This window comes from Paramisgurnus dabryanus, chromosome 1 (genome assembly GCF_030506205.2).
Source record: "Paramisgurnus dabryanus chromosome 1, PD_genome_1.1, whole genome shotgun sequence".
NCBI lineage: Eukaryota > Metazoa > Chordata > Actinopteri > Cypriniformes > Cobitidae > Paramisgurnus > Paramisgurnus dabryanus.
This window is the reverse complement of record NC_133337.1, coordinates 75374164-75391894: the sequence shown is the minus strand read 5'-3', so window position 1 is coordinate 75391894 and position 17731 is coordinate 75374164. Positions and strand designations below refer to the sequence as shown.

The 17731-nt window shown below is 38.6% G+C and overlaps 1 protein-coding gene across 5 annotated transcripts in view; it reads left to right on the top strand.

Moving 5' to 3' along the window:
- Window positions 1-17731, top strand: part of lrp6 (low density lipoprotein receptor-related protein 6) — a 275397-nt gene that overhangs the window by 152320 nt on the left and 105346 nt on the right. For all 5 annotated transcript variants that reach the window (XM_065253367.2, XM_065253369.2, XM_073815902.1 and 2 more), the window contains one exon: window positions 9077-9303. In XM_065253367.2, the coding sequence (XP_065109439.1) occupies window positions 9077-9303 (227 nt within the window). The remainder of the gene's footprint in view (window positions 1-9076; window positions 9304-17731) is intronic.

Here is a 17731-nt window from a genome sequence, read left to right as displayed (position 1 = left end):
TTGCATTTTCTCTGAATATTTGATTTAATGTACTGTATTTTTCAATTAAATTTGCATTGCACAATAAATTATCTTAGCTGCAGACATTTTAGATATCTATAAATACTGATAACTGTGGTCAAAACAATAGCAAAATAAATAGTTCTGTATTATTAAATTACAGACAAAGATTTTGAATAGCTACAGTAGGTTGGATTGTATGTTTGGTACGAAATGGGTATGGGGGGGCCTGACCCCCTATTTTTTCATAGGGCCCAAAATTGCTAGCGGCGCCCCTGGTAACGCTAAACACGAGCACGAACTTGCACACATTAAAACTACAATGAAAGATCCGTACGAAGCTATAAAACGTATTTTTAAGAAAATACAATTTAGATCAAACATAGAAAAGCAATATGCTATAAATATAAGGAAAAGTAAATGACAGCATGAAAATTATAAAAAAATACATGTTTGTTTACTGTAGCCTATTTTCTACATTTAAAAAAATAATGTACATTTTATAATCATCATGGGCGCCCCCTGCCGCAAGCTGGAAAAAATCCTAGAGGAAACACTGTAATTGCAGGATTCTGAAAAACTTAAATTACCCTTAAACTCTTCTTAAACTCTTTTACTGCAGTAATAATATTTTAACGGATACACTTTTAATGTAGGTTTGAGAGGAACCTAAACAGTCATGTGTCAAACATCAAAAAGCATATAAACGCGAGTCCCGTGCCTCCGCGCCCAACCGCAATTCTTCTGGCATCTCTCCTCCTCATCTCCTCCTTCACTGCACATTGTTTTCCTTCTGTTCTGTTACTTGAACTTGGGGCTTGAGCCAGACCAAGATTCGAGCTGCCTTCGAGAACAGCAAGCCAAGTTCGTTTACCGTTATTTATTAAGACTAAATGGGCAGGCAAAACTCGTGAAAAAATGAAAGTAAAGAAACACAATCCGCCAAAATATGGTTTTACACATCTATAGAAAATATACTATAAATAAAGCAATTATTAAAGGTCACACATTTTTAGGCTTTCTAGAGTTTTATTTTAGTTTATGATGTCCTTAAGAATAAATATTTGGTGTTTAAGTACCAAAAACAATCTCTATATATTTTTTGCAGCTCCTCTTTCAGGAGCTCTGCTAAAAACAGGTCGTTTTGGCATGTAATAGTAATATTCATGAGCCTCTCTTCTGATAGGCCTGTTATTTTATGAGTGAAATACGCAGTTGAAATAAAGTTACCCATGGAATTACACTAAGTGTTAGTTTCTGGACACTAAATCTTAGGTTAGTAAACCAATAGACACAGACACTAAGAGATTTTAACCTTACCAGTTAAGTTTAACTCAATAAACAAACAGACACCAAAAGGGCTTGTGTCTGTAACTTGAGAATACAAACAACGTCTGATTTCCAACAGATATTCTATCAAAACCGGTGGCTACCAAAGACTTTAACGTTACAAAACAACACTTTAGCATCTAGTTAGCAAACACGTTAGCGTTGCATAATTGTTTACAATATGTGACCCGTCACGGAAACCAGGGACTCAAGTCGGCAGCACAAGTTTCGAGAAAATGAGAAACAAAGTTTTTTTTTCGAAATTTGTGATTTTCGTTTTATTGCAGAATCTGTTAGTTGAGATCACGAAGAAGCCTCTCCATGTTTGAGATAGCAGTTTTTGTATATTTAAAAGCATACATTTTGCGGTTAAAATAGGCTTGTTTTTCCGGAGATTCTAGCGTGCAGCGGGGGGCGTCATTGTCTGTGTGTATATTTACATACTGTATAAGCTTGTGTTTTCGCCTCCGCCCCCAAAGGGAACAGCGTGACTACTAAATAAGGATAGTTCGCCCAAAAATGAAAATAATGTAATTAATGACTCACCCTTATGTCGTTCTAAACTCGGAAGACCTCCGTTCATCTTCGGAACACAGTTTAAGATGTTTTATCGTTAGATTTAGTCCGAGAGCTTTCCCCTTCATTGAAAATCTATGTATGGTTTCCATGTCCAGAAAGTTAATAAAAACATCATCAAAGTAGTCCATGTGACATCAGTGGGTCAGTAAGATTGTGTTGATGCATCGAAAATACAGTTTGGTCCAAAAATAGCAGAATTACGACTTTATTCAGCATTGTCTTCTCTTCCGGCTCGAGCGTGAAGTCACGTGACTGTAGTGACGCGCTGCCCTGTTCCTCAGACATGTTTGCTAAGTTGTTTTTTTTTCAAACTTATAGCCTGCGTCTCCCCAGACTGTAAAGCTCGGGCGCACAAAACAAAAGAAAAATAAAAGAAGCTGGGGCGGAACAAATAACAGTCAGCCGCATCGTACGTCAGCCGCGTCACTGACTTTATGCGGCGCCGCAGTCGGATGACGTCAAAGTACCGCGAGAGCTCTTCAAGAAATTTTACGGAGTAGTTTAATTTCGACTCGCTCTCGCGGTACTTTGACGTCATCTGTATGTCAGTTCTTGCAGTGCAGCATGAGTCCAAACACACAGAAGTTACACAGATATAGTTGTATTCTTCATATAATTGGCTACATGTTTTGTCTATCAATATTTTCCATGAAGTCATTGGCTGATGGAGGAACGAGCGAGCCATTGGTAACTTCTCTAAAGGATGTCACGTTTTCGACGGCGCTGTTTGGATGATCTATTATACTACTTCCCTATTTTAAATACAAACTTTGAAGGCGGGTTCATGTGTTTAACGGAGTGTAAGCTCATATACCCTTACATGTTACGATTTAAATAGTCTTCAGATTATATATTATATTGTATTACCAGACATTCATGCGAAATCTGATGTAAACAATCTATATTTCACGGATTATACGCATTTGTGGACAAATATGGTCATTGGATAATCTGAAACAGACTGGATTCGACTTGTGATCCCCACAAAGGTAAAAGAGTCATGTTTATTTTTGCGGGTTGTCATTTGGTCATAAAATACTACATATGATGCTAGAACATCTCAAAAAGGGTTTTACAGGGGGCATGGCTTAGCTAAATGAGATGTAAATGAGCCCTATTGTCTCCCCCAGCTGAAAAGAAGAGTCCCTTTCGTCTCGATTTTCTCGGTTTGAGTATTTCTGAGTTCCTATATTCAAATGGCCACAACTTCTCCAAATCTTATCAGATTTCCATGTGTTACACATCGTTGGAAAGCTTAGAAACTGCACTTTAAGAATCTGTGAATAACTCAAAATGCCCAGATCCGACTTGTGTCCCTACTTTCCGTGACTGGTCACATATATCATTTCAGTTTTCTCTGGCTCCATAATGTAATTTAAAAGTTAGGACTGCTGATAATTCGCATGCGATTGTCTCGTGCATCCCTTCAGTAAAGCCGGTTCATTGATTAGTAGTAAATCACCATCAGCTGCTTTCAGAAGCGGCAGCCGGTTCTGAGAGCAGGTGATGCCGCTTTACTACTAACGACGAGATTCGCGTGACAATCGCGTGCAAGTTATCGTGCAGCCCTGCTTAATATGTGTTTACTTACGGGTTGTGGATTTAAGGTCGGATACAACAAAGGACTGCAACATCTTTGAGTAGATTCCTGGACAAACCAGCACTGAACTGCCACACCGAAGCAGTCACTTGTGAAATGTTTAGATCAGATGGCTAAAGTTGAACTAATTGTTGAGGAATTTCTAATTCGACTGTCTCACGGTGACGTAGCAACTTCACGGAAGTACAAACGAATCGTTTTAACTCACAGCTACTTCAAGCAGGCTGTGTGAATTTGACTCTTAAATGACTGTTATATGGTACTTACATAGCCCCTAGACCTCAGTTATCATGAAAAAAGCCACAAAATTTCACTTTTGACCATATGTGACCTTTAATGTTCCCAAAGGCATGGTTCTTTGTTCTTTACTTTGTTACACATTTCGCAAAGGAGGGTTTTTAGAACTTCTAACAGCAACTTAGCAACCCTACAACCCTCTCCCAAACAACACCCACACCCCCCCACCCCGGGTTGCGAATTTTTTTTTTAAAGGTTGGGGACCCCTGCACTAACGGATTTGTAGCCCCACCTTCATTTTAGAAATTGCTTCCATGCTTTTATTCAAGGTTCTATAATGAGAAAAATATTCCCGATAACTTTTTTTGCAAGCAAGTGGAAAACGTATTTTGAATAACAACACGTTATAAATATGTGCTGCGCGCTTTCTTCTCAATAACATGAACACACAACAAATATGACAGCGGGGTAAAAAATAGAAAGAAAGCATCTGATAACAGTGATGTTGTTTGATATAGCCTACCAGCTCTCTAAATCAGCACTATAAGTCACGCCACGTTTATTGCTACACTTTATACAATATAGCCTATTGCTTTTAAGCAACAAATAGCCTATCATAACAACCTAAAAGCCTACTGTGTAATTGAGATATTAATTTAAGAAATGTATTAAAAGCAGAAAGACGTAGGCTGCGGAAATATAGTGGGTTCACTTCAATCCACACCACAGACGTTCTTGGTTTGCTTCTTATTTATTAAATCGAGGCAAATGTTTGATTAAACATTGATTTATATTAAGATACAATTTATACAAAACGAAATTCACTTTAAAGAAAGTCTTTCTACAAAACAAACCTATGCAGGGCTCGCAAAATCGCTACCCCGAAGTCCCGGGGCTATGGCGAATTCCGGTCGGGCTACAAAAATGTATATGCGCCATGCCCGTCGGGCGGAGGAAAAAATATTGTAATGTGTTTGCATTCTCTCCGATTTAGTTAGGTTATTATATTGTATGTAATTCGGTGTCATCTTGTTAGTCATTACTATCCCCACTAACAAGTGAAACTGTCAGGAAATGAAGTGAAAGCATAATCAACCCATTACTCCTTTTGTGTTCACGTCTGATATGCGCGCTCCTCGGCTCCGCTCTTCACGAGTAGGCTACCCGCTTGCTCTTATGCTCATCAAAAAGTATATTTAATGTTTGTTTATTTGTCATTTCGTTTAACCTCAGAGTCTAACATTATTCTAGCAATTCCCTTTTTCTTCCTTTTTTAAGTAAGTTAACTTAAATATGTGAGAACGAAAATATATTTTTAGTGATTTGCATGAAGAGAATATGATGTTTGAAGCTTCATTTTAAGCATTTAGTAGCTTAATTTATTTTAACAGTTTTAATATGCCATTTTAAAAAGTATTTTTTTTTTTGTTCATTTATATTTCTTGTCACTGTGTGCAGGTTCTTTTTTTGTAGGCTATGACAGCCCAATAATATTTTTTACCAAAAAGGCTTAATTAATGCCATGTTGCATTACAATTTAAAGTATATCAATAATGTCAAAAATGTGACGTGCAGTTCGGGTGTGTGTGTATGCTGTTTAAATTAGTGTTCTCACCAATACGCTTGTGATTCCTGAAGTTTTGACGAATTTTATAGACTTGTTATAGTTTCTTATTCAAAAGTGACACCCATAGATTCAGCCCCACCCGGACTTAATCCATGCCCACCCATATGTCACGTTTTGCATCCGCCACTGTTCTTTACTTTCATTTTTTCACGAGTTTGCCTGCCCATTTAGTCTTAATAAATAACGGTAAACGAACTTGGCTTGCTGTTCTCGAAGGCAGCTCGAATCTTGATCTGGCTCGAGCCCCAAGTTCAAGTAACAGAACAGAAGGAAAACAATGTGCAGTGAAGGAGGAGATGAGGAGGAAAGATGCCAGAAGAATTGCGGTTGGGCGCGGAGGCACGGGACTCGCGTTTATGCTTTTTGATGTTTGACACATGACTGTTTAGGTTCCCTTCAAACCTACATTAAAAGTGTATCCGTTAAAATATTATTACTGCAGTAAACGAGTTTAAGTAGAGTTTAAGGGTAATTTTTAAGTTTTTCAGAAGCCTGCAATTAGTTTCATTTGCGATATCACATGAACATCTTCATTTATTCATAAAGTCATACCTTTGCAATTCTTTGATCGATTGTGTTTTAGAAGTACTGTATGCTTGAACTCTAATGACAGCAATGTGATCGCCGATGCGCTGGTAGAGAGAGAGAGAGAGAGAGACAAAGAAAAAGAGGGAGGGCGACCCTGTATAGAAGTGGATTGATATGTTATTTGAAGTTGGCTTGTAAAGGACAAAACACCGGATTAAACTATAACGTAGCTATTATACAAATTTTTTCAGGATGTTCTTGCGACCGGTGGCAACTTGTCCACGACCCGGTGGTTGGGGACCTCTGCGTTAGTGGACTCAGTTTGCAAAACCATTGCGAAAGCGTGTGCACGGTTTATTAATTGTTTATGAATTTGTGGATACGGATTGCAAATCTGAGAGCACTGGTTGTGTAATTGTGTGTATGGTTTATTAATCCGCGCGCACGATTTGTAAATTGAACAGTTTAATAATCTGAGTATGGTTTATAAACTGAGGTGACGAATTACAAAACCGTGTTCGTTTCTCGTAGGCATAAGAAGAAGGTAGATTGTCACCAATAAAATCTACAATCAACTTAGCTTTTGAGAAACGAAGCCAATAGCAGGCCCTATTTAATTTATATGACATTTAAAAACCGTTTAGTATCCTGTCAATAACATAACCAAACAATACACTCTCTGTATGAGTGTATTACAGTTGTTTTACTAAAACTGAACATAAAAGCCAACATTCATCACTGCTGCAGTGGATAAATCATCTTACATGTACAAAGTCTTGGCGAACACGTGCACCACCTGCTGGTCAAATCGATTAACAGCAGATGAGATTATACTCGGTACTCTACTGCTTTTCCTGCAGTTCCCGGATGTTAAATGTTGAAATCTGTACGACTGAATTTTTGGACTTGGATTTTTGGACGCGAATTTAAATGGACTGAAAATTGCCTGCTGAATATTTTACGTTGTATTTTTAAACAGACCGAATATTTTAAAGTGAAATCTAAAAGGTGAATGTGGACTATTGAATTTTTAATACAGAAAATATACACGCATGTTGAATTTCAGCCCTTAAAAATGCAAAACCTAAAATTACAATGCATTAAAATTCAAGCACGGTTAATACAATGCATTTTTTTTTCAGGAAGTACAATTCAACAGGCTATTTTAATTCAAAAACTTTTGTCATTATTTTTCTTCCATAGGTGTTGATTATTTTTCTGTAAACCGCACACCTAACTTGTCAAATTTCTTGAAAATAGGCACCGGAGTAATATTTATGGTAACAGTGGTATAAGCGGAATAATTGACTCTGGTCCTTTGAATTATTTGGAAATAATGTACACCCGTGCTGTAATGGCACTCCGCGTTGCGCTGTATTACCATTTTGGGTGTACATTATTTTCTTATAATTCAATTGCCCATCGTCAATTATTTCTTTCTCATAGCAGCCAAACATTTTTAGACTGCCTGGCATGTTAGACGAGGTATTTGTTCAAGAGTTCAGTTTAGCAACTAGTGAGACTATTAAACAAACAGAAACTGTCACGTCACTGCATGTGTGTCCGATGAAACCGTCTATTACTGTCAAACTGTAATTCATTATGATTTAGGATGCTTTAATATTTGATCACAGTTTATAATAATAAAATAGTTATTTCACTTATTAAAGTATTCATATTATTAATAAAAAATATAAATAATTGTTTTCATTCTTTACTTTTAACTGTGTTACAGCTACAGTAACAAAAAAGAAATCTATGATCATGTTTTATTTTTATCTTACTTTTTTTATTTTAATATAGTCGACGAAAATGTTTTTCATTGATTTTAATTACCTAGTTTGCTGTAAAAATCATAGCACATGTTCTGGTGTAGACACTACAGTATGATAGACCTGCCCCCCAAGCTCAAATGTCAAGCTGACAGGTAGGACTCATGTACCACATCAGCATTACTTTTTAATTTTACATTGTCTAAAAGAATTCGATTTAATTTTATTGTCTAAAGGAATCTAAAAATATCAGAGTTTTTTTACTAGCTGTCATGTTTCTCCTATTTAAATAAGACAATTACTGTCATATATTACCACAAAGCTGGTATGATGCATGTAGCAAATAAAGGGAAAATTAATAATTGAATTATAAATATCGTATTATGTTGTACATTGTTTAATGAACAAAAATTTGCCCGTATGACAAATAATTAACTTGAAGCTTTTGTAAAATAGAAAAATGAAATGCCCAAAACTTTATTACTACCATAACGGAGACTAACTGTATGTTGATACGTTAAATTCTGGAGGAAACGTCAGACTTTGTGACTTGGTGATGTGTGCCATTGATGTTCTATAACATGTAAAATGGGAACATGAAAGGACTTTTCTAAGAGAAACTCATGTAAACACCTTAATTCAACTATTGTCTTATACAGAATAAGGTCAAAAATTAGATTACTGCTTTTAATGTAAATGTAGTCACAGGTGACGTAGTGCATTTAACTCTCTTTTTGGTGGAAACGCAAGTCTGGTGCTGAGGTCTGGCCGAGCGTTCTGACAAGAAGAGTGGAAGAGGGATAACAGAGACACACTAACACCATTCAGTACATTCACACCGCTGCCGTCTTGAGCTTCCAAAGTTACCCGAAGTCATTCATTTACAATGGGAGCTAGCTTCTCTCAGCTGCAAGGAGCCTCAAATTCATCGGCTTCGCGATTTGAGCAACCAGAGCTTCAATCAGAAAGTTGAAGAAGCTCAACTTTATGGTAATAAGCTATAACGCAGTTCAGCGGCAAGCAGCAGCAAAACGGCAGCAACCAACGGAATATATTGCCTAGATGTTCTTCGCTGGCTGATTCCAGAGAAACATATGATGTAAACTTTCGTTCCAACCAAAACATTAGTTCTGAGAAAACAGACTTCAGAGCGGCCAAAGCATCAACAAGCTTCCACGTACTGTTTGACAAGCGCCCTTGACCGGGTGGCCTGAGCTTCTTTGGAAGTTCAAGTCAGCGGCGGTGTGAACGTATAGTTTTTCTCCTTTGAGGTCTAAATGCTTGTGTGACTGTTTGTCTTTATAACCGTTTTCTTTGATCCTATTGCCGCCTATTGTGAGCAAGAAATTTCTCATATAATCTGCAGTAATGAACTGAGCCACTAATTTGCTTCTGTTTTCATAGACGATCAGTCGAGCATTTATGAACGGCAGCGCTCTTGAGCACGTGGTGGAGTTTGGGCTGGATTATCCTGAGGGTATGGCTGTAGACTGGCTGGGGAAGAACCTGTACTGGGCTGATACAGGAACCAACCGTATAGAGGTGGCCAAGCTGGACGGTCAGCACAGACAAGTCCTGGTGTGGAAAGATCTAGACAGTCCACGAGCCCTGGCCTTGGACCCAGCTGAAGGGTGAGTGTGTTTGTACCCAGTAGGGGATGATAGTCGATCATGTGTGTGATAGCTGTGTTGTGTTTGACAAGTGTGTCGAAATATATAGAGGGTATGCAACAACGTCACTTTTCCACATGACCACGTCGGAGCTCGCCCTGTTGAGTGGCAACATTCAGCAAAATGGTTGGTTTTCATAGCGGCTGATGCGAAAACGCCAGTAAAGTGGAATATTATCAGCTTAAAATGAATTTAGTTGTTCTTAACAGTGACCCTAACAACTTGCCTAACAACCAGTAGTCTGTGGACATTGGCATATGGCCAGACATTGCTTTTGCTGACATATATGTTTGTCTTGCCTAACACTATTAAACCATCCCACCTTTGTAGAACACAAGACTACTCATAATGGATGTTTTCTAATGATGGTTTCTTTTTTTTATAGGATTTTTTATCCCAAAATGTTACATTCCTTACATATGGCTCCTGCTGCTGAATTACTTTTCCTTTGAGTGTTTTTTGCAGTCTGGAAAAAGACCGCTCCAAATTTTAGTCGAATTACAGTTGATCACACTACTTTTCCCATTTTAGACTTTTTGCCACTCAGTGGGTGTAACCGCAGTCACTTTCGCCAAATATGACGTCACGTGCATACCCTCTATTAGTGGTAGTAGGCCTGTGCAATTAATCACTTTTGATTAGAACTTGACTGATTTATCGTTTTGCCGATTTTATTGGCCGATATGAGCCTGTCGCGGATATATCGCGATATGAACTTTTCTTATAGAACACATTAAATGCTTTTGAAAGGTGTTAGTACTTGTTTGTCCAGCAGAGCGCGCTCTATTGGTTGCTAATGGAGACCATGGTCACTCACTTCAGTGACAGCAGGCACCAGCCAACGCCCCTTCACTTCAGTCAGTCAGTCTCTCAGTTCAGGTTGCGACAGTCATGCGGTGTCTTCACAGCATTTTTACACTCGGTATTAAGACGTGCTTTGTTCGATTTGTATTATAAGTGGAGGAGAGAGACACATTCCCATTTACAATTGGTGTTTTTAATCAATCTCTTTTGACCACTTGGGACCACTAAGCAAGGCGGAGAAAGGATGCGTTTAAGCTGACACTGTCTGTGGGAGTACAGGTGCTTGTGTTGTTACTGAACATGCTCATTTCAAAGCAATGGATTAAATAAGCTTGCGCAACTTTACACCCTCGCTAAATAAAAGAGGCGGAGAGTCCAATATAATGTTATTCTCGTCAAAACTGCCAATGATTTAAGTCCTATTTATTTTTTTCTTTTTGTGTTTAAAGTTATTTATAATAAGTCAAGTTTACTGTTTTGTGCACTTATATCAGAATCATTTTGTATAATAAAGTTTATTGTTAACTTGTTAAACACACCTGCCTATATTACATATCTTTATTGTGTCATTTTAAGTGTTTGATCACCACATTTGTGAGTGATCATTGCGAAAACTTTATTTATATATAGTATATTCTGTTAATGTATATACTGTATTTTATGTACAGTACTGTAGTATAATATACTGTAGTATATGTGTATTGTACTATAATATACAGATAAAGAATATCGTTATCTGCCTTTTTTTACCCCCAATATCTGTATCGGCATGGGCCCCCCCAAAAAATGCAAATCGGTCGGGCTATACTTTTGATTTTCCATTTTTATTCAAATGATTACAAAAAATGAGATGATCGAGGTAAAGCTATTATTGTACTGCATTCTGTTTCTGTCATTTTATCTCAAATCCAGCACGTCATAATCATCTGCACTAGTGATGTCAATTTATGCAATTTCCCATGTTCGATGATTATTTAAAGGGGTGGGGAACCCTGGTCCTGGAGGGCCATTGTCCTGCAGAGTTTAGTTCCAACCCTCATCAAACACACCTGAAAAATCTAATTCAAGTTTAAATTAACGATCAATCAATCGAATAATCATTACCTGTAATAGTGCAATGACATAAAAGTGTGTGTAAAAACTGAAGCTTCCTCATGTGAATTAAAAGATTTTAAAAGATTAACCATACAATCAAGCACGATCCCTGCAATCCTCTGACAAGGACCTGCTCACTGTCCCTAAGTCCAGGCTAAGGACGTTTGGAGATAGAGCTTTCTGTGTGGGTGCTCCATCACTCTGGAACAAGCTTTCTCATGCCATTCTCTCTGCCTCCTCTCTAACAACCTTCAAAAAGCAGCTAAAAACGCATCTCTTCACTGAGGCCTATGGCCTGTAGTACTGTCTTTTTAAATGCACGTCATACCCTACCCCCTCTCCAGGTTGCAGAGGTGACACTCGGTTAAACTCCACCCCGTTCGGCCATTTTTGTAGTTTTATAGCAGAGATACGATTATCTAGCAGCACAGAAACGTTTTATTTACTCATTATTCACAAAATGTCAACAACGGAAGACTTGTCCATCCAGCCTTATATGTTCGCGGCAGAGTCGGAAATGGAGCGAGATGAAAATGAAGACGCTGCAGAACAACGTCTTCATATGGAGGTATCGCAATGGTGTGTTAATGCCGGCTGTCTTATTTCCGAATATTAACAATAATATAGTTGACTATCATTCTTAGTTAATTGTAAGTTGTTGTAATATGCTATAACTTAATCCCGGGTTGATGACCACATGCGACATCCGCCGGCTGCAGCCTTCGGATTGAGAAACAGCACTGCTAAACCATGACCACCGTGTACTTTACTGTTTTTAAAGTTATTTACAGCTTACCGAAGTGCTCTGCTCGTGGTCTCCAAAGATTGAAGTAATTAACCCCTCAATCAGACGAAGTCTATCGGCAAATCCTACTTTATACTGGTGGAGGTTGGTGAAATAGTTATCCTTGAAGTGCTTCGCGCACTAAAAAATGACATTTCTGTGAAAAATAAAACTCAACCAGGCACAGGTTCAACAACCGAACATTTTGATTTACTCTCTCGAAACTTCTGCATCCTTGAGCTTGGACTACAATATCGCAGCGAGATATTGAAAATGGCGGATTGCTCGTAGTGTTGGGCTGGGAGTCGATGTCCTTATTTGGCAGTTCCGCTGCAAATACTGTGAAGTAATTGTTCAAAAAACGTAATAGATAATAGAAAAATCAGAACAGGTTGGAAAATATGACCAAAACAGAATATAAAGATATCAACAAAGCACCTGAAGAGACTAATTTCAACTTTTATGTACTTCTAAACACTACAAATATACAACAAAATGCATTTAAGAGCTAAGAAAGTGGATTTAGCATGATATGTCTCCTTTAAAAATGGCCTCTGGTCTCCTTCACTGTGTTCCCAGCTTTAGCAGTGTTGTTATGCTAAGCTTGCAGGCTTCCTAGAGAGAGGGTCTTTGCTTTCAGTAGGCTAACCGTATTAGCAATTTCTGTGTTGGAGCCTATCAGATCCACTGCGCATGCCATTTCGTTGCGATGGCAGCCACCCTCGTCTTGCGTGAGGTTAAAAGCCCAGGGCCCGGTTGCATAAAGCACCTTAAGTGTAATTGTCCCTTAAGTTCACCCTTATGTTTCCCTTAAACTTAAGGGTGTTGCAGAAAAAACCCTTAAGTTTTGTCTGTTGCATCGCCATGGCAACAATAGTATTTTATATTAACAAACCTGGGTCGTTGTCGTGAAACACTTAAAGGAGACATATTTTTAAGCTTTCTAGAGTTTTATTTTAGGTTATGATGTCCTTAAGAATATATGTTTGCAGTTTAAGTACCAAAAACAATCTCTCTGTTTTTTACAGCTCCTCTTTCAGGAGCTCAGCTAAAAACAGGTCGTTTTGGCATGTAATAAGTAATATTTATGAGCCTCTCTTCTGATAGGCCTGTTGTTTTATAGGTGAAATACGCAGTTGAAATAAAGTTACCCATGGAATTACACTAAGTGTTAGTTTCTGGACACTAAATGTTAGGTTAGTAAACCAATAGACACAGAGACTAAGAGATTTTAACCTTACCATGTTTAACTTGATAAACAAACGGACACCAAAAGGCCTTGTGTCTGTAACTTAAGAATACAAACAACGTCTGATTTCCAACAGATATTCTATCAAAACCGGTGGCTACCAAAGACTTTAACATCACAAAACAACACTTTAGCATCTAGTTAGCAAACATGTTAGCGTCGCATAACTGTTTACAATATATCATTTCAGTTTTCTTTGGCTCCATAATGTACTGCTGATAATTCGCATGCGATTGTCTCGTGCATCTCTTCAGTAAAGCCGGTTCATTGATAAGTAGTAAATCACCATCAGCTGCTTTCAGAAGCGGCAACCGGCAGCCGGTTCTGAGAGCAGGTGAGGCCGCTTTACTACTAACGACGAGATTCGCGTGACAATCGCGTGCAAGTTATCGTGCAGCCCTGTTTAATATGTGTTTACTTACGGGTTGTGGATTTAAGGTCGGATCCAACAAAGTAAGGACTGCAACTTCTTTGATTAGTAGATTCCTGGAGAAAACAGCATTGAACTGCCACACCTAAGCAGTCACTTGTGAAATGTTTAGATCAGACGGCTAAAGTTGAACTAATTGTTAAGGAATTTCTAATTAAATGAATATTAGCCATTGTTCTCGTATATTAATGTTTTTCAGAATCCTTTGCAATGATTTAGTTTCCTGACATCCATCAATTGAACAGCATTTTCTCACGTGGTGTGATATAACTTAGGAGTTTGTTTAGCAACAAGGGGGTGGACGGTGGAGAGTGCTCGGGGTGGAGACTGTTGGTGGCGACTGTCTCACGGTGACGTAGCAACTTCACGGAAGTACAAACGAACCGTTTTAACTCACAGCTACTTGTGAATTCACTAGTCAGTGAATTTGACTCTTAAATGACTGTTTTGAAACTTATATGGTACTTACATAGCCCCTAGACCTCAGTTATCATGAAAAAAGCCACAAAATTTCAGTTTTTACCTTATGTGACCTTTAACGATTACCCTTACCTAGGAGAACTGTTTAAGGCAGGGGTTTTCAAACCAGTCCTGGAGGACCAATAGTACTGCACAATTTGCATGTCTCCCTCATTAGACACACCTGATTTAAATTTCAGTTTTTACCTTATGTGACCTTTAACGATTACCCTTACCTAGGAGAACTGTTTAAGGCAGGGGTTTTCAAACCAGTCCTGGAGGACCAATAGTACTGCACAATTTGCATGTCTCCCTCATTAGACACACCTGATTTAAATCTTCAGCTCATTAGTAGAGACTGCAAGACCTGAACTGGGTGTGTAAGGTAACTGAATGAGGTGTGTCACAGAAGGGAAACATGCAAAATGTGCAGTACTAGTGGTCCTCCAGGACTGGTTTGAAAACCCATGGTTTAAGAGATTATATGCAACACCCTTAAATTATTCTCTTACAGTACGTAAGGGAAATTTACCCCTTTAAAGGGATAGTTCACTTTAAGATGAAAATTCTGTCATCAATGACACTGCTTGTTTTTCTAAACAATGCAAGTACTACAGTGTCTGCAAAAAGTATCCGGGAATAACTTTACAAGTTCCACATAAAACTCTGATCAAAAGTAAACATTTCGGATTTGGGAGACATATCGCTGCTACGGCATTTGTTTTCCCATCTCTCTACTGCGCTTAACCAAAAGCAGGAAAAGCAGTAAACGCACTCTACAAATCCCTCAAAGCCGTACTCTCATAATCGCCATTTGCTTACTCTTATCCGTCTTACTCTTATACATCAATGTCCAGGGCCCTCCAAAAGACAGGTGGAACGTGAACCCCGGATTAACGTCATGTTGGCCGTCGACAGCTACGCTGGCCACTTCGGTACTGGACTGGGCTCGCCTGGGGGTTGGGATGGCTGTGCCGTCGACTGTGTCGGGTGGCTTCGCTGAAGTTGCGATGGGTGTGGGTCCATCAATGATGGGCGAAACGGAGAAGGCCGGCGTCACAGCGCGCGGGATGTTGTGCCAGCTGGCGCGCGCCGGAGGACCGGAGCGGATTAAAGTTGGTGCTACGGAGTTTGTGACTGCGGTGTCCTCGGACTGTTTGACCGCGGAGGGACTGGTAGCTGGGATACAATCCACGATAGCCCCCGATGCATCTAACATGGTTGTCGCAGGGGCTGCTAACACTAGCGTAGCAACGAGGAGGCTACAAACATCTGCATTGTGCATCGATGGCTACGTGTCATTGGATGTCAACACGACAGCCGAATTGGAAACGGTACCAGGGATCCAAGGCGGGTTCGTACCTCAAATTTTGACTACACCTAACTCCGGGAAAGTTATTAAAAAGATTAGAAATGATGTAATGAGAAGATATAGGTATACAAATATTTTTTATACATTAAATCAGGCTAAATTAGTATGGGACAATAAAAATAAGCCAAAAGGGCTTCTTTGTGCTCATCTTAACATACGTAGTATGCTCCCTAAACCTGAACAACTAGAACACATCCTCGGGAGTTCAAACATTGATACACTAGGCCTATCAGAAACTTGGCTTAAGGAATCATCTCCCGAGGCTGGTGTTGTTATTCTAGAGTACAATGTATTTAGAAGGGACAGAGGTACAGGGAGAGGCGGGGGTGTATTGCTGTATGTAAAGAATAATTTAGAGTGTTCACAATTAAGTGTACCAAATGATGTCAAAATTGAAAATGTTTCAGTAAAGGTCACTCTCTCTGCAGAGATGACTTTTACTTTGGTTTGCATTTATCGTCCTCCATCAACCAAAATTGACTTCTATGAACAACTGCAGGTACTACTTAAACGTCACACAATACACAACAAGACCAATGAAATTATTGTAATTGGAGATTTTAATGTGAACTGGGACTGCAAGAAAGATAGGAAAACACTAGAGCACACAATGAACAATCTAAATTTTTAGCAATTAATTCAACAACCAACAAGGATTACGAAACACTCTAAAACTAAAATAGATTTACTTTTTAGCAATAGACCTGAAAGGATAAATAGATACTATAACTTTCTGACTGGTCTTTCAGACCATAATATTATATTTTTTTCTAGGAAACTGTCCAAGGCAAGGGTTAGTAACGATTTTTTAAACTCTACAAATAAAAGGTTACCACATGAATTTATACCTAATAGCCAACGACAACATGTGATGACAGCTCTGGCATCACTGGACTGGGACACAATCCTGTCTGGTGATAATCCTGAATTGTGTAGCAGTAGATTTTTTACATCTTTGAAGGATGTTATTTCAACCCATTCGAGTAGAGGGGGATATAAACGTAAAGAGAGGTGCCACCTGCCATGGTTGAATACAGAATGTAAAAATCTGATGTTAGCTAGAGACCTGTTATTAAAGCAATCTTTGAAATCAGGTTTAACAACAGACCGTGAGAAATTTACTTCTATGCGAAACAAGGTAACACAAAGTCTAAGACGGGCTAAAGCTAACTTTTTTATTAAAGTAATAGAGAATGCAAATGGCAATGGAAAATTGGTATGGCAAAACTTAAATAAACTGCTTGGCCGACAATTAAAGACAAATAATAAGAAAATGGAGCTTCAAATTAATGACTTGATTATTAAAAATCCACTCTCCATAGCCACTAATTTTAATAGTTTTTTTATAAACTCTGTGAAAGAGATTACGCAACAGTTAGTTCCACCTATGTGTTCTGACAATGTTACAGATTCAAACCAGCCTGTATTTGAAATTGTTGAAATTTCAGACTATGAGGTAACAAAAATTATCACTGCCATGAAAAATTCAAAAGCCCACGATGCATTTGGTTTTAGTACCTTTTGAAAGAGTACAAGGATCCTCTCATACGTCCAATTACGGATCTTCTTAATATGTCCTTTAATCATTCTATAGTTCCAGCAGATTGGAAAGTGGCTGCAGTGACACCAATATTTAAAACAGGTGTAAAAACTGAAATGTCCAATTATAGACCTATTAGCATACTTCCTGTTATATCAAAAATAGCAGAGAAGTGGGTAGTCAGATTGTTGACGGCCCATTTGGGAAAACATTCAACCTTCACTACATCCTTTACAATTCGGTTTTCGGACCCATCATTCCACTGATAGTGCCCTGTGTGTGTTAACAGAGAACCTAAAAGGTTTGCTTGATAAGAGTCCTTGTGTTGGGGCTGTTTTTCTAGATTTGAAAAAGGCTTTTGACTCGGTAAACCATCAGATACTAATCTCTAGATTAACTCAGTTTAACATCTCTGATCAAGCTCTTTTATGGTTTAGATCTTTTCTCTCTCACAGGAAACGTGGTAAGTAGTAGATGGTGATAGTGGATGGTGTCAAATCACCTTGTTTAGACTCTGGAGTTGGTGTTCCGCAGGGGTCTGTTCTTGGGCCAGTTCTGTTTTCACTTTTCATTAATAACCTACTAGGGCTGGGCGGTATGAGCAAAAATTCATATCCCAGTATTTTTTTTTAGGAATGCCGGTATCCGATCCGGTA